A 23,048-nucleotide genomic window follows, 5' to 3' on the forward strand; every position below is an offset into this window, starting at 1 on the left:
TCCCCTGCTGACATCCTGATAAACGCTAAAAGAAGGGAAACAATCTAAAGGCAGGATGGGCGTGGCCCCGTGGAGGTCACCGTGGATAAAAAGAAAACGCGGCTATTTATGTGTAGCGGGCAGTCATTAGGCTACTGGGCTGAAAGGAATTATGCCGCTTGGTCCCTTGGTAACAAACTTCAAAAGAAGCAGCCCCATTTTTAGGCTCTTACGTTTAGTTGTTACTTCACAAGAAGGCAGGTAGTTCTGCACACACATCAAGCAGCCGGAGGCTCCTCCCCTTTGGGGAAAAACCCCCCAGATTCCTAAGTGCAGTGTTCAAAACGCGCATTTGCCTTATTTAAATTTTATTAGTAGTAATATGCCAATAGAACAGGGATAACAAAAAAGACAAGTTCAGGATAAATAACTTCTTCCTAACTAATTAAAAACACGTGCATACACACGCATCCTCTGAGTGAACTAATTCCCACAGCTACACAATACAGTTTTCAGAAAAATGTGTGAGCAGTGGCTCTTGCCGGCTGGGTAAGGGCCCCTGGACAAGCCCTGCCGCTTCTCAGCCTAGATCACTAACTTCTCCACGCTAAGTGTACTTGTGGTTTCGTCCTCTTCGTTGGAGCCGAAGTAGCCCGGGAGGTCCAGCATCCTCTGCTCAGCTTCAGTGAGGCGGAAGGAGCTGTTGTCGTAGAAGGCGAACTCTGGGTGGACCGGGAAGCTCTGGCATTTGTCCTTTCTGCAGTGAGAAGGGCTGAGCTGACTGACCTTCTGGTAGCTGTCTTTGAGGAAAACGGGGGAAGACTGCTTGCGTGAACCGCTCCTGTGAGCCGGGGACGGCCCCCTGTGGGCGCGGTGGGGTTCCATTTTCTCAGCCCCGGCCACCAATCCTGCCTGGCGACCCCCGGGCTCCGGCTTCCTCCTAGGATGCCCCACGGTGTAGGATTTAGAGACGGGGCCCAAAGGACTGCTGGCCCGCGCCGCCCCTGGGAAGGGTTCTGGTCTCTCCGGAAGCAGGTGGGCACTTCGGCTGGGAGGCCTGCACCTGTCCTCCGTCTGGTCCCAGGTTCGCATCCTGCAACTGTAGGCGGGGGCCTGGCGGGGCGTCAGGGCTGACAGGCTCCTCTCCCGGAAAGGGCGGGACTGCTTGGTCTCGTGAAAACTGGCAGTCCTCCTGAAGAGGGCACTTCTGGAGTGGCACCGCTCAGACGAGCCGTCCCTCCCCGCAGCCGACCTCATCTGCGACTTGCGGAGCAGGGTCTGGCTGGGACTGACCGCGCAGCTGGGCGGAGGCGGGACGAGGTCCAGCCTGGAGGGGGGCCTTTCCCCGGCACCCGCCGCAGGCTGGTCCAGAAACGGAGACTTGATTCGGAATTTGCTCGCTGCTGCTGCTGCTGCTGCCGCCGCCGCCTCTTCGGGGCACTCCAGGTCTAAGGGAGGGCTGGCAGCGGCATCCACCACGGTGTCTGTCAGGGGATTCTGAGACACGTGGTACACTTTGGTGGTCTCCGTCAGCCCTTTCTTCTTCATCTCCTTCAACTGCTGCTGGGCGAGGCGGTAGCTAAACAGGGGCGGGATGATCTTCTGCGCGTTGGACTGGAAGCTCTCGCTGCCCGAGGCCTCGTCCTCAGGAGGCGCTGGGGCGCTGCACCTGTAAGTCAACGGGATGCCCGTGTCCCCGGGGCTTCCTCTGGGTCCGTCACCCGCGTCCGAGAAGCTTCCCCGGGGCTCACTGAGCTCGCAGATGTTCTCCTCGTCCGAGTTCTTCCGGAAGCCAGGAGAATGGATGGAGTTGTGTCGAGCAGGGGTGCTGCACTTGGGGGCCCGGCCGAACCTCCTCCACAGGGTGATGAGCACCGTGGTGAGGATGATAAACAAGCAGAGGGATATCCCTGTGACGGTCACCACGTTGTTGGACTTCACCGGATCCGGGGGTGGACTAGGCGACGGGCCTGGCGGCCGGAAAACTTGAAGAAGAAGGGAAAAAAAAAGTTAAACCAAACATATTCTCCTATGTTGATTTCCCTGCGTGATTTTAGGGCCTAACTAGTCGCCCCAGTTGTCAGAGCAATTAAAGAGGAAGGAAAGAACTGAAGACTCTCCTGCTGAGAGCTGTAGGTAACAAACAAAAACAAACAAACAAAAAAAAATGGTTATCAGTAAAGAGAAAACCCTGCAAAAACCAGGGACCACAGAAAGGAGGCTGCCAGCGACTCCACAAGCCACAACCGAGCTGGAAGCTGTTACACATGCTATGTCTTTGTATTATTTTTTTTTTTAAGATCAGGGTCTTTTTTAATTTGTGTGTGTGTGTGTGTGTGTTTGTGTAATCACACACACACAAGAGATGGTGCCCTCAAGAGGCCAGAAGAGGGTTTAGATTCCCCTGAGTTACAGGAAGCAGAACTTCAGATCTCTGCAAGATGGATTGTAAACTTGACAGCCTTGGGAGGCTGGAGCCTCAGCTGAGGAACCTCCTCTGTCGCGGTATACTTTGGGCACACCCAGGGGCCTTTTTCTTGGTTACTGATCAGTGTAGGAGAACACAGCCCACAGTGAGCTATAATACCATCTGTGGGCGATTGGGGCTGGTCTGTGTAAGAAAAGCAGCTAAGAGTGAGTCTGGGAGCAGGCCAGCGAGCAAAGCTTCCTCCATGTTTCCTGCTTCAGTTCCTGCCTCCAGATTTCTGCCTTGGCTCCCCTCCATGGTGGACAGTAACGAAAGTGTGAGATAAAAGAAACGTTTTCTCACCCAGTCTGAAGGGGGAGGCCACCCTAAATGACCTAGGCATGTGAATGCCTAGGTGCTGGACCCAGGGCCTGAGTAAAGACGGGAAAAAAACTCATGGCTGCGCAGACCTGGGCCTCTGCACTTCCACAGTGTCCAACTCAGATTCCCACAGAGATCCTCTGCCGTTGTCCCTCCCTGCTTCTAGGAACACAGCAGCTGCTGCACCTCTGTTGGCCTCTTTCTCACACCAGCAGGGGGATGAGTGTGCTCCTGGGAAATGTGGGTGCACCCAACAAAGCTCTCTAAGCCTGCCCTCTCCAATGGATCACCCCTCTGCCCAATCACCCCAGTGCAGCTCCTTTTTCTCGGCATAGAAACACGCACACACTCACTCTTGCTACCTTAAAATGACCGTTCTCCAGCCCCACACTGCCACAGCCACTCATAGCCCTTGTCTTCCCTGCTCTGCTCAGCACAAGTTACTGACATACTGCTTCTCTATCACCAACTTGGCTTTCTGTAGTACAGTTCTGCCTATAATCATGAGTGACCTCCCAACAGTTCAGGCCCGCAGTGCTGCCTGCCATTTTGTGGCTCTTTCAACTCCCCGATTTGTTTTGGTGATCAGAATGCATTCTCTTAGGAAAGCATGACCAGAACCATCTTTACTTAATATCCCTGTAGAGGATGAATCCAGAGCCTCAGACACCTAAGGGTTCTTATCTCTGAGCTACACTTCTACCATTTCTCCCCCTCCCCCAAGAACCTGCGCCTTCTCCTGACACACCCAATTTTAAGGGAATATAGTTTTATAGGCCGTTAGAGTCCTGGCTTTCATCCTTCGTGCCTGTCTCTTGCCACATCCTGGACTTTTGCAACTCCCCTCTCCCTGAATCCCAATTGCCACCACTCAAGTTTTCACTCCCGGTACTGGAAAATCCTTAACAGGCACACTTTTCCACACCTACCCCTTTTTATTTGTATCCATGTTACAGCAAAGATGTATCTACAGCACAGGTTCAAACCTTTGAGGCCCTTCAGGATGCTTTATTCTTCCCTCGCCTCCCAGCTCACCAAGTGGCCACTGAGGTCAGTGTGTAGCAGCATTCCCATCACACATCACAAAGTGCTCTCCTTGCTCTATTCCCTTCTGACTCTGCCTGGCAGCTTCGGAGCAAACACAGCTGGAAAGAGCCACTGGCCTGGCCCATCCCTGTCTTATCTAACCCTTCCTGGGTCTCCTGAAGTGAAGGAGATGCCCTCCCACATCTCTGAGAAATGACAGACAGAATGAATGGGGAGAAGCAAATGCGTGGAAAGATCATTTTATCCAACAAAGCATTCATCTCAGGCCCAAGGAAGGGTGTACAAGGAAGGGTGTGTTTAGCACTTAGCTAGAGTCCAGAACATGAAATATAATCATGTCCCCACCTCCCCAAACAACTGATAATTCCACTTATGATGCCTCCTCCAGAAAGCCACACTGGCCTGAATATAAAAGCCAAGTATTTAAGACAGGCAGCTTACTATGGAGTTGGTACTAGTCTCCTTGGTCCCTCATTTTGTGACTCAGGGCAGGGCACCTCCATGTGCCCAGAGCCTTCCTCTGGGATGTGGAGACATGGGTGTTGAGTCATCACTTAGCATCTGAGGATTTTCTCCTGGGTGCTTGGGGACATCAGAGTCTACAGGGATCATATTTGCATAAAATTCACATACATTCTCTCTCTCTCTTAACGACATTTTTAGGTCACCTATAATGCTCAGTATAGTGTAAAAGTTATATAACTAGTTGTCATACTGTATTGCTTACAGAAGAATGACAAGAAAAATGCCTGGGACTAGCAAGATGGCACTTGCTGCAGACACTGACAACCAGAGTTTGACTCCCAGGACCCACACAGTAGAAAGAACAAATGTCTGCATTATCCTATGACCTCTACAAAAGCACCATGGCACATGCATGTACTCAAAAGCTCTCGTGCATGTGTCCATGCAAGATTTTAAATGTTACAAAAAGAGGGGGGAGATGTCTTTACATGTTCAGATACAATTTCTTTTATAGGGTTCAGGATTTATTAAAGAAGATGGGGTGACCGAAGGTGGAAAGAAGAACCTAGGCTAGGGTTGCAAGAAGATATAATAGAGAATTACATTCTTCAGATGTTAAAATGAAGGAAAGAAGGCCTACGGTCCTGGCTGGAAGGACAAAGTAGCAAGAAGGACCTTCTAAGACCAAAGGTGAGGCCACTGGGAAAGGCTGCTGGGTGCCTATGCTTTTGGCTAGAAGGTTCTTTGAAGTTCAGACAGAGGAAAGCATCTAACTCTTCCCAAAAGAAGAGAACTAAGGATGCCTTTGAATATGTAACAGAGAGTATACAGAAGGTGGGCCTCAGCAGAAGGATGTATCTAAAGTCAGGGCCACAGCAGTTCTGGCCAACTAACCAAGCTGCTTCTCAGGAAGTAGCCAGTGTAAGAACAAGACCCTTCATCACTGTAACTGATTAAGTGCCATTCAGCTCCACAGAGGGAGCAAGCCTGGCTCAGGGATCATCACCTCCATGGACCACTCCCATCAAACACCCTTGGAGTGCCTATCAAGGTGAACCTTGATGATGCTTAGAAAATGCAGGAAAGTCCAGTTCCTGGGGATGGCAAGAAAGACAACAAAACAAACAAACAAACAAAAACCAACCCTACCTCCTTCCAGGCAGAACTGGTAACAAATAAACTTAAGCTACTGAAAAGGAAAATACAGGGCACCCTGCCTGCTTCATTTTAACAACTGATGGTCTGTGTGCCCCCTTCCCACCCCATACCCATTTGCACAATCTCTGAGATGATGGGGGCAAAGTTAATGAAAGATGTTTTTTCCCATGGATTTCTTCTCTCACTCTGTTTTGGTTTTAGGAGAGAAGTAGGGGAGAAATAACAACCAGCTAAGCAAGGTGGTAACCCTGAAATCTTAGCATCTCAGGGGCCGAGACAAGATAAAAAGTCAAGACTATCCTGAGCTACAGAGTGAGATCCTGTCCCCCAAATGGCTCAGTTGATAGTGCACCTGCTGCCAAGCCTGAGAACCTGGGTTCCGTCCTTGGAATCCACATGGGTAGGAAAGAACAGATTCCTTCAATGTTCCGCACCAACCATTTCTGTATTTTAAAAGTATTTAACATGTCTGAATCTCTAGGCATATTCCTGTGTCACTTCCCTCACTTCCAAATGTCAAAGCCTGTCATCTCACCAGCAAGTTACTGCTCCCAACTACTCTAAGTCTTAGACACTGGTAAGTACAAAGCCAGAACAATCAATGGTGGTCACAGCAGCATGCTTGCACTAAACAGACTGGTGGCTCCCAGACAGGCCTGGTTGACAGAAGCTCCTGGGAAGCAAGGACACCTACCAGCGCACTCCTCCAGGGAACATGGAGAGGTCTCAGAGGACATTCCAGAGCAGCTGGGTCTGGAGGGGAAAGGAGAGAGACACGCACGGCGGCGCCCTCGGACAGCATCCCCGCACGTGGTACTACACGGACTCCACGGCTGCCATGGTCCCCAAGTTTCTGCAAGGATATAAGTCACGCTTTTAGTGCTGATTCACTTGAGAGTCGGGATTTCACTGCACCCGAATGAAGCAGCGGAAGTCAAAGCTCTGGTCTTAAAAGGCAAGAAGTTAAAAAAAAAAAATCTCATAAATGGAAAAATCTGTTAGTCTTAATATCTCAAAACAAAGAAAAGCCGCATAGACTATAAACTCTTAGCTAGTCTTAGAGTTCCTACAACCCGCCAGAGAGCTGAGGTCACAAGGAAGCAGACCTGCCTGCAGTGAAAGGAAAGTCAGGCCCCTCCAAGAAAAGATGGGGTTGCAATGCTTGTTTTGCTGGGACAGGGTCCAGGATGCGCCCACACGGGCTCCTCAGATAGATACATCTAAAACATAGTGAATTACTCAAAGAGTGGGATGAGAACGCAAAGCCCCTGGGGAAAAGATAAGAAGGGGAATTTGTACCCACATGCTTTCTTCTCTAGGGATCCTCCTAGAAAGACTGAGGTCAAGTGTTGGACTAGACAAAGCTTCCTCATGGTGTCCGAAGAGGGACTAGGTCACAGTAACAAAGCGACATCAAACCTTACCAATCCTTCCTTCCATCTCCTCTAGGGAACAACAGCCTCAGCCACTGAGAAAAACATAGCTAACTATCATGCTGAGAGCATTCACTGAGGCCAGCTGCTGTGACAGACTAGAGAGAGGAAGGTCCTTCACTCTTGGGGAGGAGCTGAAGATGTCCTGCGCCCACACCAACCAAGGTCTTCCACTGCTACAGATCAGAGAGGCCTGCCTCATCCTCGAGCTTCAGATACACAGCACTTGTTTCAGATGAGAGAGGAGCACCCCGAGATGGTAAATTAAGTACCAAGTAGTTTAGTATCAGCAATTAGTAATACCTTCAGGTTCGTAATTTAGGTGCCAAGTACCAAATTTCAACACCTTGGTGCCTGTGTAAGGCAAGAGCTAGAAGCATTATGGCTCAACAGGTTCAGGTGCTACCAAGCCTGAAGATCTGAGTTCAACCTCTGGAATCTACATAGAAAGCCTACAGATGCTCACTGATGTCCACATGGGTGCCAAGACTGACAAGGGAAGGTAGAACAGAAAGATGAAGATCCCATCTGCAGCACAATAGTTGCCTGAAACACGAAGTAACACTGCCAGAGAGTGAAATCCTGGATTCAGCAGGAAGGATGTCAGACCAATGTGAACAACCCAAACATGGCCCAATCCCTTATACATTAACCCAAAACCCACAAAAAATAGCCTATTGAAAGAAGAAGTGAAACTATTTCTGGGACTAAATTACATTTGCCTCGGTGTCTACAATTTTAGACAATCCTGATATGTATTTTTAAAAAAGCAAGAAAAAAAATAATCAATAAAACCAGATAAGATATGACACAAATATTAGGTGTATTAGAAACAAAATTAAAAAGACCCATGACTAGTGTGTTAAATTAAACATTAGTGGAAAAGTCAAACAAGATAAATACACACATGAAAATGTACCACTAATGGAGGCTGAAAAGACTAACAGAAATGCTAACGCCACAAAAATACAGTGGTGAAGATAAAAAATGCCTTCCACCAGCTCCCGGTATAGTTGACACACTTAAAGAAAGTAAATATGAATATAGGTAATTAGAAACAACCCAAATGGAAACATAAAGATATCTCTGAGTAGAGTAGATACATACAAAGCACAGGTTGGAGTTTGGCACACACCCCAACCGCACCCTGTGAGGCAGTATTGGGAGGTTAGACCTAATGGAAAGTATTTAGGTCCTAAGGGCTCTGCCAAGATGCTAATTAATCTCATCCCAAAGGATTTTGCCTTTTTCTCTCTCTGTCTCTGTCACTTTCTCCTTTTCTGTTATTACCCTGATGACATAACAGAAAGAGAGAATTACTTGAAAAGATATGTCTTAAAATTGCCCCAAATAATTAAAGATACTAGAGGACAAATTCAAGATGCTCAGAAAACATCAAGTAGGAAATCATGCAAAAGAAAATAAAAACAGAGAAAGATGACTTGATGGATAAAGGCACTAGTCATGTAGCCTGGAAGCCTGAATGCCATCCCCAAAACTGGGGCAAAGGTAGGAGAGAACAGACACAAAGTTGTCCTCTGGCCTCTTCACCTGCGGGATGATACACATGTGTCCTGGCTCCCAGGCAAAAATTATTAATATCTTAAAATTTTAAGCGCTGCTGGATGTGGTGGCACACACCTGTGATCCCAGCACTCAGGTGGGCAGATCTCTGTGAGCTCGAGGCCAGCCTGCTCTACAAAGCGAGTTCAGGACTACCAAGGCTACACAGAGAAACCCTGTCTCAAAAAAAAACAAAACAAAAAAAAGGGGGGGGCGGGGCTGGTGAGATGGCTCTGCTGGGGAGTCACCTACTGTCACCTTGGACCAACATGGTGAAAGGAAAGCACCAGCTCCCACAAGCTGTTCTCTCACCTCAACCTGGGTGCTCCAGCATGATCACACACCACACAGGTCTGTTGTGTAAGAATATTGAACCCTGCAGGGCTTCTCTTACCCAGCTACCTCCCAAATAATCGAGACAGAGACCTCTTGCATTTATAACAGCTTTAAAGCACAGTAACTGGGCAGGTATCAACCGTCTAAGCTCCTTTTCTATTTCCCATCTACACATCCCATGCTAGTTACCTTAATGGTTCCTATGTGGGCTGCTTCTGTTCTATCAGGCCAGCCCCCATGACCATACTGCCCCATGGTGACTTCCTATATCTTCTCTTCCTCTCTCCTCTCCTTTCCTCCCAGGCTCCAAGCCCAGGTACCTCAGCCCCACCTATTTCTCTTCTGTCCAGTCACAGGCTCCAGCAACTTTATTAACCAATCAACTTTAAATTGGGTAGAGCAAGGCTTTCAGGACAAAGACGGTGTACATGGGGATGTCCTCATTTGGGCATCAACCAGATCTTGGAGGCCAGTAATTATCATTAGAATACATAGCACCAGACCAACCCACAACACATGTCATACATGCAATGAAACTTTTTTTCATTTTTTTAAAATGAAAATTTCGAAAAATATCAAACTCTGGAGCAGTGGCTCAGCAGTTGCATACTGCTTATGCAGAGCACCTGTGTTCTGCTCCCAGCACCCACACAAAGCAGATCCCAACTGCCTGTCTCTCTAGCTCCAGAGGGACCTGCAGCCTCTGGCCCATTGGCTGCTCAGTTTCCAACTAGGTTTCCTAGTAAGGGGAACAGAGGCTGTCTCTGACATAAACTCAGTGGCTGGCATTTTGGTCACCTCCCCCTGAGAGATACAGCCTTGCCAGGCCATAGAGGAAGATGATGCACCCAGCCTTGATGAGACCTCATAGGCTAGGGTCAGAGGGAAGGGAAGGAGGTCCTCCTCTTTCAGTGGACTGGGAGAAGATGGAGGGAGGGTGGGACTGGGAGGAGAGAGGGAAAGGGATGCAGAGGGGATACAACGTGAATAAACTGTAATAAATAAATATATAAATAAAATTAAAATAAAAAATCTTCAATCTATTTACAAAAAACAAAAGAGTAAAACAAAACAAAGATCTAATGGAAGAAATTTAAGCCCAGAAAAACGGACTTTAATCCAAACATGTAATAATAATACTAAACATAAATTACATAAACATACCAATTTAAAAACACTGAGATTGTTAGATTGGATTCAAATTTTGACATGACCCGTGTGTGTGTGTGTGTGTGTGTGTGTGTGTGTGTGTGTGTGTGTGCTATTTGAAATCAAGAACTCTATTTACATAAACACATATAAATATGTATAATACATAAAAAGATGTGTAGGTTAAAAAGTAAGAGGGTAGAAGAAAATATACCTTGTGAAAAAGAAAATGGAGTGCCTATATTAACCCAAGACAAAGCTGATTGTAGTACCAAGAATATTTCCTGGACACAGAGGAACAACACTGGACAAATAGGTCAGTTTACTCTTAGCATTCCTAACGGCAGACCCACCTATACACAGAACCTCAGAGTGTGCGCCAACTCCCCCCAAAACCGTTTTCTCCCTGCCCTTCCAGGCCCTGTGACGGAACCCAGAGCCTCTGGCACACCAGGCAACTCCTCTATACTGAGCTACAGCCTCCAAACAAGAAGCTGTTGATGAACTCAAACTTCTCCTCGAAGCAGATATGACATCACTGCCACACATAATAACTTATTTCGTATTGAGAATGAATCCAAATCCTTCTCCATCCATATCCACCCAACCCCAGGATCTGTCAGCTCTCGCCAGCACTAGGAATCCTCTGTGTAACAATGTCTCTTCATCACCACGGACAAAAACATCTAACCCGGCTACACGTACACAAAGCTCTGCAAAACAGTAAGGAACATTTGTAGGGCAGGTGTGTTCTCGGGGGAGCCGAGTGGTGCAATCTCTGGAATGAGTCATGGAATATGAGTTCGTTAAGGTAATTAAGGCTCTGAGGATTTTCACAAGAGTATGGGCATTAGAAATGAGAATCATGGACCGACGTCAGCTGAGGTGTGGTAATGATATTCCATACCGAGGTCCAACTGAGCACAATATTGGCTCTGTGCCTCCGGGAGCACACAATGGCTCGTCCCACAGAAGAACAATGAGCTGGCTTTGTCTGCAAGGCTCCTGAGCAGCTCAGTCAGTGAGCGGCCCCGTGCCTGTAAAGCTCTGGGAATCTCCGCTGAAAGCCTCTCTGTGTTCACCTGATGTGATTTAGTTCCTAAAACTCTACCAGGTGTTCTATGACTGTAAGATCTAAGTAGAAAATTAGCTCAACAGCCAGTTGATTTATCCTTTTCTTGTGTTCCTGTTTAATACCTCCAAATGGAGAGTTAACAAAGACAATGTTCCTCTTGTTTCTTTAAACATACCAATTAAAAGCTCAAGATTGTTAAATTGGATTAAAAAAAACATGACCCAGCTATATGCTGTTAAAAAAATACTTTTGACTTTTTTTGACTTTTTTTTGTAAATATAAGTGTAATTTACTTAAATACATAAAGTCATGTGTGAACTAAAACCGACAATTCCCATAGTGGGGACCAGAAAAGAGAAAATCAGTTTTGATAAAAACATGAATCTTTGATATAAAGAGAAAAAAAAATCTCATTTAAAAATAATGTGTTCGGGGCTTAGGAGATGGCTTATTGGGTGAGAACTTTTGTTGTGAAAGCAAGTAAGCCTGAATCCAAATCCATCCTTGGCCACTTGTGCCTGAAGTTCTAACTCTGACACTAGTGAACACAGGAAAACCCCAGGGACCTGGTTAGCCAGCCCAGCTGAATCAGAGTTTCAGCTCAGGAAGAGACCCTAGTTCAAAAAATAGCAAGAGAAAGAAGGTGGAGAGCATTAGAGGAAGATGCTGGAAGGAGGCACCTTCTCATCAAAAAGGCCAGCGCTCACACATACACACACATGCACATCCACCGTGCAGACGCTGTGCTGTTCCCCCTTGGAAGTAAAACCATGGCCCAAAGAACAACAAAAAGCAACCATTTAAATGATTTTTTTTAAATCAAAATAACTAAGTGGGAATTACCTCAGCTGGATTAAAGCAATGATTGAATTTACATGGGAAAAATATTTAAACACCGTAAGCTTCAGAGCCCTTAAGATAATAAACAAATTTGAATAAAATACTCTAGTAGGAATTCATTAGACATCTATGGTCCCACACATCACAGCTGAAGAGCAAAATGACCACTATTCCAAATAGTTGTTCTTCGTGGATGAAAGGTTATTTTATTTGGTCCTCTTTAGATGTCCATAGATACAAGCACACTTTAAAAGAAGCTTCTTCGGCCCAGGTAAAATGCCCTTCCAGCCACCACAAGAGATGACAATTCTGAATGAACAGAACTTGTCTGGAAGGTGAGAAGAAAAAACTGTTTCTGTCTCTGAGACGATTTGAAGGACACAGCTAAGGAAACACTGACGTTTATAAGACACTGTGCTCCAGAGACCAAGGTCACTAAACAAAACGCGCTGAGAAGAAATCCCCCAGGCGAGAGTGAGAGTCACGGACACCTGGGAAAGCAGCTGGATTTTCTTTGCGCAGAGCAAGGCTCATGTCTGTTGAACAAATCCTGCGCATCCCTGGTTGTTGGACAGATAAACAGCTACAGTTCTTTCGAAGAGGCTGCATAGTACAGGATAACTGTGGGGAAAAAAAATAGCAGGATCTTTCCCAAGAGAAAAGCATTTTATTGTCTTACGCAGGAATCGACAATATGGAAGGTGGCGACAGAATAGTGGTAAAAGCTACTGTCAGGCGGGTCTGGGTTTAACCTCTGGGTTTCGCTTGTTCTGTGGTGCTGAGAATAGAACCCAGGGCAAATGCACTGCGGCTGAGAGATAGCCTCAGTTTGCAGTCTACTGGCTGTGAGCTCTGACGCCTCACTCACACAGCCTGAGTGAATTGCTTTGCTTTTCTGTGCCTTCACTTCCTCATCTACAAAGCTCGCAACACAGCGGGCCTAAGCTCCAGGATTATAAGGCCCAAACAGGTTAATAGTCACAAAAAGCATTTAGAACAGTACCAGGGACAAAGAACACAAGTCCCTTGGGGACAAATTAATCGTGTAAAGACCATAAGTCCTGTTTTCGCAACATCCAACATGTATCCTAGGGTCCTAAGACATATTTAAAAGAGGAGGCAGACATTAATACACTATTCCTTTAAAAAAAGGACTAACAAGAGATTCAGTGACTAACAGAAGAGTTGCAGTGAGGAGGCCAGGGAGAATTTTGGGTAAAGGGTGGCTACAGGAGGACCTGTCCCCAGCATCCATGTGAAAACCTGGGAGTCATTTCTCAGGAGCCACCCAGCTTGTTTTTGTCTGAGACATGATTTCTCACCAGATCCTGGGACCTCTCCATGAGCCTAGACTGGTTGGCAAGCAAGCCCCAGAGCTCCCTGTGCTTACACCTCCCCAGGTCTCCACCCCTGTAGACTAGTGTTCATGGTGCTGGAAGGTACCCTGCACATTACCAAAGGAGAAAGGGAAACATCGACACAGCTACAAAAGCTTCGATCTGCCATGGTGATCCGACTGCAAGATACGCTAGTGCGACAGCGGCACAAAGGTCCTGGGAGCACCCAACCAATGTCTTCTTTGATCTAAGGCCCACCCCATGAGATGGAAGCCACACCTTACACTGTGCGGGTAAGGAAGAACCTGAGACCAGACAGTCCGGGGGCCTAGGAGGAAAGAAGGATTGTAGCAATAAAACGAGTACAGCATTCCGCTAGACTCACGGCTTGCACAGCCATCATCAGAGAAGCTTCCTCCTGCAGCAGATGGGAACAAACACAGAGACCCACAGCCAGACAATAGGCAGAGAATGAGAGGCCTTGGAACACTCAGCCCCAAATGGGATGTCCCCATCAAACCCCTCCCCATAAAGCTAGGGAGTTTGCAGAAGATAAGATGGAAAGACTGTAAGAGCCAGAGGGGATCAGTGAACACAGTAGGACAGGTGCCCATAAGAACCCACAGAGACTGAAGCAGCACACGCACAGGGCCCGCAAGGATCTACACCAGATGGGGGTCCGAGAGCTCAAAGGAGACGTGGTCACATGCTCCGCCCTAACCCAGAAGCTCTCTCCAGCTGATAACCACTTGCAAATGAAGAATTCCGTTTTCTCCAAGGGCGTCTCACTGGGGAAACAAACCGCTCTTCAGGGAAGGCCCCATGGCCAGCAGTAGATGGACAATACAAAATGAACTCAAAAGCTTCCTTGGAGGTTCTTTGCCTCATAATGTTAAGTCGAGCAAGAGAGGGGCTCATGAGCCTCCATCACCAGCTGAAGAGCTACTGATGGTTAATGGTTTTGGGGGGAAAGAGAAAACCTAGAGAGGTTATGTGAATCTGATTGCCAGGCTAGTCGTATGGTGCCGCAGCCTCCAACAAGTGCTACACCCATAAGCCACACCCATACTCAACTGACTATGGACGGAAAGCATTCAGGAAAAATACTGCATCTGTCCTGAATGCGTCCAGACTCTGTTCTTGGCACTGTCCCAGAAGCAATGTGGAATACCAACTACTTACCCAGGATGACATTGTAATGCTTTACAAGTAACCTAGAGATGCCTTGGGGCTTACAGGAAGCGGCCTGTAGGTTTTGTATGAATAGTATGCAATGTTGAAAATCAATAGCCAATCTCCCACAGAAACTGAAGGATGAATACGCTCTTCATTTTTCAGAGAAAGACAACAACGCTAATTGGTACTGCCTGGAGAATGAACAAATCGCAAACACCATGGTTCACCTAGATCCTATCGATGTTGATTACATGAAGGCACTGACTTGATTTTTATAAATGCTGAGAAATCTCAATACCAACCTATATTTCTCTGAATTAGCATGCACTCCGTTGCAGAAAAACGGCCTTTCCTCAAAATTCCAAAGTTAAAGCAGTATTTGTTCTTCCCCACATCAAACAAGGTGCAGTTAAATACTGTTCTCCTCTCTCCCAGGGGCAGGCTGTTCTCAGCCAGCTGCAAAGTCCTCTCCTCCGGGCGTCTGGGGGCTTCTTTGTAAACGGCAAGCACTCCCTGGACAAAGACACAAGGAGGTGGCAGTACCATCACCTCCACCACAGACTCACACATGACTTCCGGCGCCATCATCAATTTGTATCCGAATTTTTGGGCCAGGTCAATTGGTCCCGTGGAAGCAACGACCGCATCTTGGCCCAGCAGCTTCAGCACCACCGTGACATAGGCTTCCACCCCGATGGGTGCACAGCCAAACTCAACCCACTGGGCAGGAGTGAGTTTTGTCCTTTTGCTGGCTCTGATCTCCATCGGCTGTTCCAAACTCGTCTTCGCCTCAGGAAGACGGTCGGTGAAAATAACATCCACCAGCATGTCCGGCTTGTCCGCAGGAAACAGGCAGAGCGGCTGTGTGGTAAAAAGGCCCACCTGGAAGGTGCCTTCTCCTGCCTCGGCTGTCCTGTTCAAATCGATGTGAAAGACGGGCCACTCCACCTTCAGAAAAGCACTTCTGTCCCAGCGGGGAACTTGCGTGCTATTGTTTGTCGCTTCTGGGATCATGACAAACCAGTAGTCACCAGCCTCCTTGAAGTAGAAGCATTCAAACTGGAGTGTTCCCTGGGACTGGTTGGTCAGGAGGTACTTAGTGGTAAGAGTCCGATTGGTACCGGCTTCCCACAACATGACAGACACGTTCCTCGGTGTCCCGCCAACGTCACCAAGATAGTGAAATCCCACTGACACTGTTCGGTCACTCAGGGCAACATGGACTGGCTCTGTCAAGACGAGGTAGTCAGCTTCTCCGAGGACTGAAAAGAAATGGTCAGAATTGGGTTTAAGAGGGTGCATTTGAGTAGGACTATTGATGATGCAAGGAAAACAGCTTCTTAGACACTAGAGAGCGGGGAACCAAGCCAAGGATGTCGTAGAACGTAGAGATAGAATAAAAAACTCACAATTTGGGGGGGCTTAAAATTCAGTGCCGCTCATTTCTTACTTTAATCATTTTCTGGTGTTTAATTATTTGAGGGAAATAGATAGACAACAGTTAGAGAATGTTCGACTTAAGTGGCACAATACAAACTTATTTAAAATGTAAGATACTGAACTTCTCTTCAAAGTAACTGCTGTCCAATATTCAAGATAGGCATTTAGAAATCTTTACCAGTAAAAGAACTAGTGTTCTCCCTGTGGGTGAGGAGGGAATTTTCAGGTGGATGAAAATTATGTACTTATTCTTCACTGGTCACCCATAAGACCATGAACATTTCTGAAATAACTAGGCAAGTCCTTGGCAACTTTAATGACATTACAGCAACGGGCACTGGCATCGATGGAAGGGATGACTACTAATTTCCCAAGTACCATTCAGTTATGATCAACCATATCTTTTAAAAAGGGACCCAGCCGAGCAGCTGAAAGGGGTACAAAGAATGCAGACACATAAGAATCTTTGTTTCTTTTCTGAACTGGATCCAAATACATATCAAAGCAGGCAGAATTTGGCAAGGCAACAATCAGTGGGCCCATGGCTGGGTAAGGCATTCTTCTATAATGAAAGAACCTACAAGACCACTTTCTGCTCTGGAAAAAAATGTTGTATGATTAAAAATTTATTATTCTTACTGCATATAGCCATCCACATGTACTATATACATATCATATTGTGCATGCCTAGAGGGGTTCATGCATTTTTTGTTCACACTTACCATTCCTAAACTCCCCTTATCTATACTTAATCAATGTGAGTTGAGGGAGGCATGTACTAGTGGCCAATGAGATGCCTTCAATTATCACAGGCTAAACAAGGAATTAAAAGACAAAAGTAAATTAAAAGATTTTAAAAAAAAAACTTGGGGGATTATGGCCAACTGTTGGGCAGAGTGCATGGAATCTTATGTACGAAGTGGGAAATAGTAAGATCTGGAGAGGACAGGAACCCCACAAGGAGAGCAACAGAACCAGAAAATTTGAACACAGGGAACTTCCCAGAGACTCATACTCCAAGTACCAGGCATGGAGATAACCTAGAACCCCTGCACAGATGTAGCCCATGGCAGTTTAGTGTCCAAGTGGGTTCCATAGTAATGGGAAGAGGGACTGCCTCTGACATGAACTGATTGGCCTGCTCTTTGATCACCTCCCCCTGAGGGGGGAGCAGCCTTATCAGGCCACAGAAGATAACAATGCAGCCACTCCTGATGTGATATGATAGACTAAGATCAGAATGAAGGAGAGGAGGACCTCCCCAATCAGTGGACTTGGGGAGAGGCATGCGTGAAGAAGGGAGAGGGAGGGTAGGACAGGGAGGGAGGAGGGAGGGACTTATGGGGGGATACAAAGTAAATAAAGTGTAATTAATAAAATTAAATTAAATAAAAAAAAGAAAAAAACTTGGGGGAGGGTGACTAGGCTTCTCTGTATATCCTTGGCTGTCCTAGACTCACTTTGTAGACCAGTCTGGCCTCAAACTCACAGAGATTTGCCTGCCTCTGCCTCCCTGAGTGCTGGGATTAAAGATAAGCACCACTGCACATGTCTCAAAAAATTTTAAGTGTGTGTGTGTGTGTGTGTGAGAGAGAGAGAGAGAGAGAGAGACAGACAGACAGACAGACAGACAGAGAATGTATGTATGTACACACAGATGCCAAAAAGGCCAGGCACACTGGATTCCCCTGGAGCTGCAGTTCCAGGTGCTGCACAGCGCCTAACATGGATGCTGGGAATGTGACCGGAGTCTTCTTACTTGCTATTCACTGCTGGACCATCTCTCCAGCCCCACTAAAGTCATTTTAATTTAAATTTGAAATGGACAGGGTGGTTCTCTAGTGCATCTTAAAATAAAGGGGCACATGTCACTTTGTTAATGTCCTAGTTAGAGTTTCTATTGCTGTCATAAAACACCATGACCAAACCAATTTGGGGAGGAAAGAGTTTATTTCAGCTTATAACTGAAAAACTTATTCTGGTGTTTAGATATTTGGGGGGATAGATATACAACAGTTTGAGAACATTTGATTTAAATGGCAATACAAACTGCTCTAGATTATTTAAAATGTTAGATGCTTAACTTCTCTTCAAAGTTATTATTGTCTGATATTCAAGATGAGTACTTAGGAAGTTTTACCAGTAAAAGAACCAGTGTTCTCTGCTGGGGTGAGAAGGAAATGATGTTTTATTTTATCCATCACGGGTGGATGGGAGATGTTATTTGCTTATTCTTCATCGGTCATCCGTAATAGCATGAACATTTCTTAAGTAACAGGAACGTCATGCTCTATCACTGAGTGAAGTCAGGGCAGGAACCTGGAGGCAGGAACTGAAGCAGAGGCCAGGGAGGGTTGTTGCTTACTGGTTTGCTCCTCATGGCTTGCTCAGCCTGCATTCTTGTATAACTCAAGACCACCTGCCCAGGGCTGGCACCACCCACAGTGGGCTGGACCTTCCCACATTCATCATTAATCAGGAAAAATGATCTACAGACTTGCCTATAGGCCAGTCTTACGGAGGCATTTTCTCATTTCAGAGTCCCTCCTTCCAAATGACTCAAGCTTGTGTCGTCATGATGACACAAAACTAATCAACACAGTTAACTAACAAGAGTGGGCTGTTTTGTTTGTTTTGTTTTGAGCTAGGGTTTTTTTTTGTAGCAATCCTCCTGCCTCTATAGCCATGCACAATGCATGCATCGTGCCCAGTGATCCAGAGTCTATTTTAAATGACAGAGATTGTCAATGAGGCTGATCAGATTCAGATTCAATGGGAGCCAATTTATGAAAGCAACATACACATCCAGAGAAGCAATGGACGGGTCCCGGTGGGAGCAGATGCAGAAGCATTTAAGGAAGAACTTTGCTATTATGCCCCAGAATTCCTGTTCGTAGGGCTGAGGAGACAGTCTCATTCTAAAAACTACAGTCTGGTCCTTCCACATCCTAATACTACTCAAGTGTTCTGTTTTGTTTGTTTCTTCTGTTCTTTCATTTTCTTCTCTCCCACTTATCACAGAATTTAAAGCAACTGGTATATTCGTAAAAGCATGTGTATATACACACAGGTGGGTAACCCGTAGTGATAGGATTTCATCTATCAAAACAAACAAACAAACAAACAAACAAACCCTTAAGAAATTAGCTTTTTTTTGAGAGGCCTGGTGGCATGCAGCTTTAATCCAGTGACCTGGAACCATAGACATCACATTAATTAAGACTCTGTCTCAGAAGAAAGAAGAGAGGTAAAGCAACGTGTAATATGCTTGTTTCCGTTTAATAGTAGTGAGGGTTTTTTTTAAGAGTTAAAAATACATTTAAATAGAAATTGGAATCAACCGGGCAAAATCCCCCAGAGTACAGTACTTCCAGAGAGGCCAGGGTGCCAAGGCTATGGCTTCAGGGGAGTTCAGATGGGCCCCTCTGCCTCTCCCACGCAGGATCACTAACGCCAGTGCATGTGTCTCCCATTGAGACCAACGGCTCGATGCATGCTCACCACACTCACCATAGTCACAGAGCACCACCAGCAAGAGATTTGAAAAGTCTTTCAGCATTGGTTTCATTCTGATCAGTAAAATCCCAGGCCTTTAGTCTCCTCATGTCCTTTCTCACATCAAAATGGTTGGCTCTTTTTCTTTTTTTCCAAAAGCACCTGAAATTAGAAACTCAAAATTGAAGACTCTGTTTAACATGATCAATAGAACCATAAAAACCACAAATGGCATTTGTTCACAAAACCACAAAGCCAGGGACTGGATAGATGGCTATGGTTGACAACATCCATAAATGATAATGATGACGATGATAATGATGATTTTTTTTTTAATGGAAAACTCATTCTTCTAAGAAGTCAAACTTTCTAGGCAGCATTAAAGGAAAGGCAGAGAAGGCATTAACTTTCCCTGGAGCAAAAGCCTATAATTACCTAGTCTAGAACATTCAGGCGTACTCAATGCCAAGATTATCCTACAAAACATCTTACACCTTTGTAGCATATCCTTTAGTGGAGAGGGTGTGTTATTTGTTTAATTGTCACAAAGCCAATAGCTAATCTGGGTAACATACTTTTACACTGCTTATATGTTTAGCATTTCACACTGATCAATTTAATAAAAGTCTCCAATTTTTCATTTAGTACTGTACTATGTATACACAAATCCTCTGAACATGGCTCTCACAAATGGATTATTAATATTTGATTGCAAGTTGGTATGTTTATCTGGTTGCTTTCTTTCTTGATTCTTAGGAGCTATGCCCAAATGATGAGTTCCTCTGAAAAGATACTCAGTCCACAAGGACAGCAGCAGAACCAAGAAATCTGGGCCCAGGGGTCTTTTCTGAGACCGACTATCAGTCTAATTTACACTCAGTTTAATTTTAAAAAAAGAAAAGATAGTTGTTGTAGCTGACTATTAATTTTTACTATTGGTTTATCTTTTATTAAAGCTGCTGTTAATCCTAAACAGCTGTATAACCGAATCACCACACAGAGACTGGGATTTATTTAATTAACCTAGAACACAATGCTGGGCAACAGTTACTCCATCCTAAACCTCCAAGCCCTTTAGTTCCTAATATTTATATTTCCCATATTATATTTGCTTTTAGTGATATATTAGGTCCAGTCCATCTCTCCACGTTGTTCCAAGATCTCTCCTCCTGCCTCTGTTCTCCCAGCCCTCCTCCACCTCCCACCTTCCTGTCCTCTGGCTCCTCCCTCTTTTCCTGCTTCCTTTCTATTGCTCAACATTGTGGCTGGTTGTTTATTTTGGCATGTTTACACAAAGTTGAGAGAGGTGATGCTTAGAATAAGTATCACAATGCAATGTCTGGATTGAAACCAGAGAGTAGGGGGAGAGAAACCAGCATTTGAATGAACAAGGGTAAAGTGTATACATTCCAAAAGAATATTATACCAACGGATACTCAAGACAGTCGTCTGGGATCCAAGTGGCCTATGATCTGCTTTTTCCATACAGAGTGCTCTTAGGCCTGTCACTACATACCAGCCTGGGCCCCACCTCCCAGCCTGTTCCATGCCCATGGGATTCTCCTGCTGTACACCCCTCACTCTTTCCTGCCACTCCTTTCATCCATTCCTCCAAGCCCATCTCTTTCCTTTAGAAGCTGGGACCCATACCTGCCACACGTGGTGGGACTCAAGGACCCCACAACTAGATGAGGTCCCACTAGATGAGGACCCAGATTGGTGCAACTGCAACCGAAGAGCGGAACATCATCCAAAAGGGCGAGATCAGATATCTACAACGGGAAACATGCAAGCAGCCAAGACAACAGCACCCCCAGATGCCAGGAACCCTACTACAGTAGGCCCTGAGAAAAGAAATTTAGCTGGAAGACAAGGACTTCAAAATAGCAATTATGAGCATGTTCAAGTATCATAAGAAGATATAAGTAAATGCCTTCATGAAAACACAAACAGTTGAATGAACAATTAAAGACATAAAAGTAGAATTTAGCAAAGAAATAGAATACCCAAAATGAAATAAAACTTAAAGTATACTCAAGAAAGCAAACAAAAAGCACAAAGTTAAACCTCACTAACAGAGCAAAAGTCAAAGAAAGGAAAATTTAGAGCTTGAAGACAAGGTAGAAGAAATGGATAGCTCAGTCAAAAAAAAAAAAGTTAAATCTAAAAAACTCTAGGCACAAAATGTCCATGAAATGTAGGATACTATGAATAGGACAAATCTACAAATAATAAGTACAGAAAAACAACAAGAAACCAGATGAAAGGCACAGAAAAATCTATATTTTTTTACAAAATCACAGAATATCTCCAGTCCAAACAGACTGAAAGACAAAAACCACGTGGGCATGTCATTTGATGCAGAAAAGGCCTCTGACAAAATCCAACATCCCTTCATGATAAATGGTCTGGATAATCTAGGGAATACAAGACATACCTCAGCATAACAAAGGCAAAGTATCATAACCCCATAGCTACCATCTAACTAAATGGAAAAAAAAACACAAAACATTTCCACAAAATCAGAAGGAAAAAAAAAAAAAAAGACAAAGCTGTCCACTCTTTCCATTCCTGTTTAATATTGTACTTGAAGTCTTAGCTGGAGCAATAAGACAACCGAAGGATCTCAAGAGAATACAAATAGGAAAGGAAGAAATCAAAGTGTCTTTATTTTGTTTGGTTCTGTAAGTAAAATATCCAAAAGATTCCACCAGAAAATTCTACAGCTGCTAAACACATTCAGAACAGTAATAGGACACAAAATTTACTTACAAGCCGGCCGAGGTGGCACACACCTGTAATTCCAGCACTTGGGGAAGAAGGGTCAGGCAGATCTCTGTGAGTTTGAGGCCAGCCTGGTTTACAAAGCGATTCCATGACAGCCAAGGCCACACAGAGAAACCCTGTTTTGAAAAACCTCGCCATGATCAAAAGAAAGCTGGGGAGGAAGGGCTTTATTTGCCTTACATTTCGACATCATAGCTCATCAGCAAAGGAAGGCAGGACTCTTGGGGCAGGACTCAAAGAGCAGGAACCTGGAGGCAGAAGCTGATGGAGGCCATGGAGGGGTCCTGCTTACTGGCTTGCTCCTCATCATTGTTCCACTAGGCGCCCAGGGATGGCCTCACCCATAATTGTCTGGGCCCTCTTCCACCAATCACTAGTTTAAAAAATGCTCTACAGCTGGATCTTATGGAGGCATTATTCTCAACTGATGCTCCTTCCTTTCGGATAACTCTAGCTTGTGTAGAGGTAACATAAAACTAGCCAGCACATATATACTACATCTATTTATCTATCTATGGGAAACAATACCTTTCACAGTAGCCCCCTCTCTTAAATAAAATATTCTGGGATAACTCTAACCAAGCAACTTTAAGACATTGAAGGAATAAACTGAAGATATCAGAAGATGAAAAGATCTTCCATGCTCATGGTAGTGTTAATGTAGTGAAAATGGCCATCTTACTAAAAGCAACCTACAGATTCAGTGCAAACCTCATCAAAACTCCAACACAATTCCTCACAAAAATTGAAAAAAACAAAAAAACAAAAAAAACCCAACTTAAACCTCATGTGGAAACACAAACACCAGGATAGCTAAAACAACCTTAAATAATAAGAACTGCTGAAAATATAACCATTCCTGATCCAAGTTCTATTAATAAACTGTAGTAATAATAATCAGCATGTTATTTGCATAGAAATAGACATGTTGGTCAACGAATTAACTAGAAGACCCGGACATAAGCCCACACACCTATGGA

General features: G+C 45.2%; 1 protein-coding gene across 1 annotated transcript in view; it reads right to left on the bottom strand.

The window, feature by feature from the left end:
- Positions 1-202: 202 nt before the first annotated feature.
- Positions 203-23,048, bottom strand: part of Thsd1 (thrombospondin type 1 domain containing 1) — a 29,770-nt gene continuing 6,924 nt past the window's right edge. Inside the window, exons 2-5 of the mRNA XM_055593410.1 lie at positions 19,297-19,443; positions 14,649-15,608; positions 6,132-6,290; positions 203-1,964 (exon numbers count right to left, since the gene is read on the bottom strand). Of these exons, the coding sequence (XP_055449385.1) occupies positions 565-1,964; positions 6,132-6,290; positions 14,649-15,608; positions 19,297-19,354 (2,577 nt within the window). The 5' untranslated portion in view covers positions 19,355-19,443 and the 3' untranslated portion in view covers positions 203-564. The remainder of the gene's footprint in view (positions 1,965-6,131; positions 6,291-14,648; positions 15,609-19,296; positions 19,444-23,048) is intronic.

Source organism: Psammomys obesus, unplaced genomic scaffold (genome assembly GCF_907164565.1).
Source record: "Psammomys obesus unplaced genomic scaffold, mPsaObe1.curated_primary_1811, whole genome shotgun sequence".
In the NCBI taxonomy this organism is placed as follows: Eukaryota; Metazoa; Chordata; class Mammalia; order Rodentia; family Muridae; genus Psammomys; species Psammomys obesus.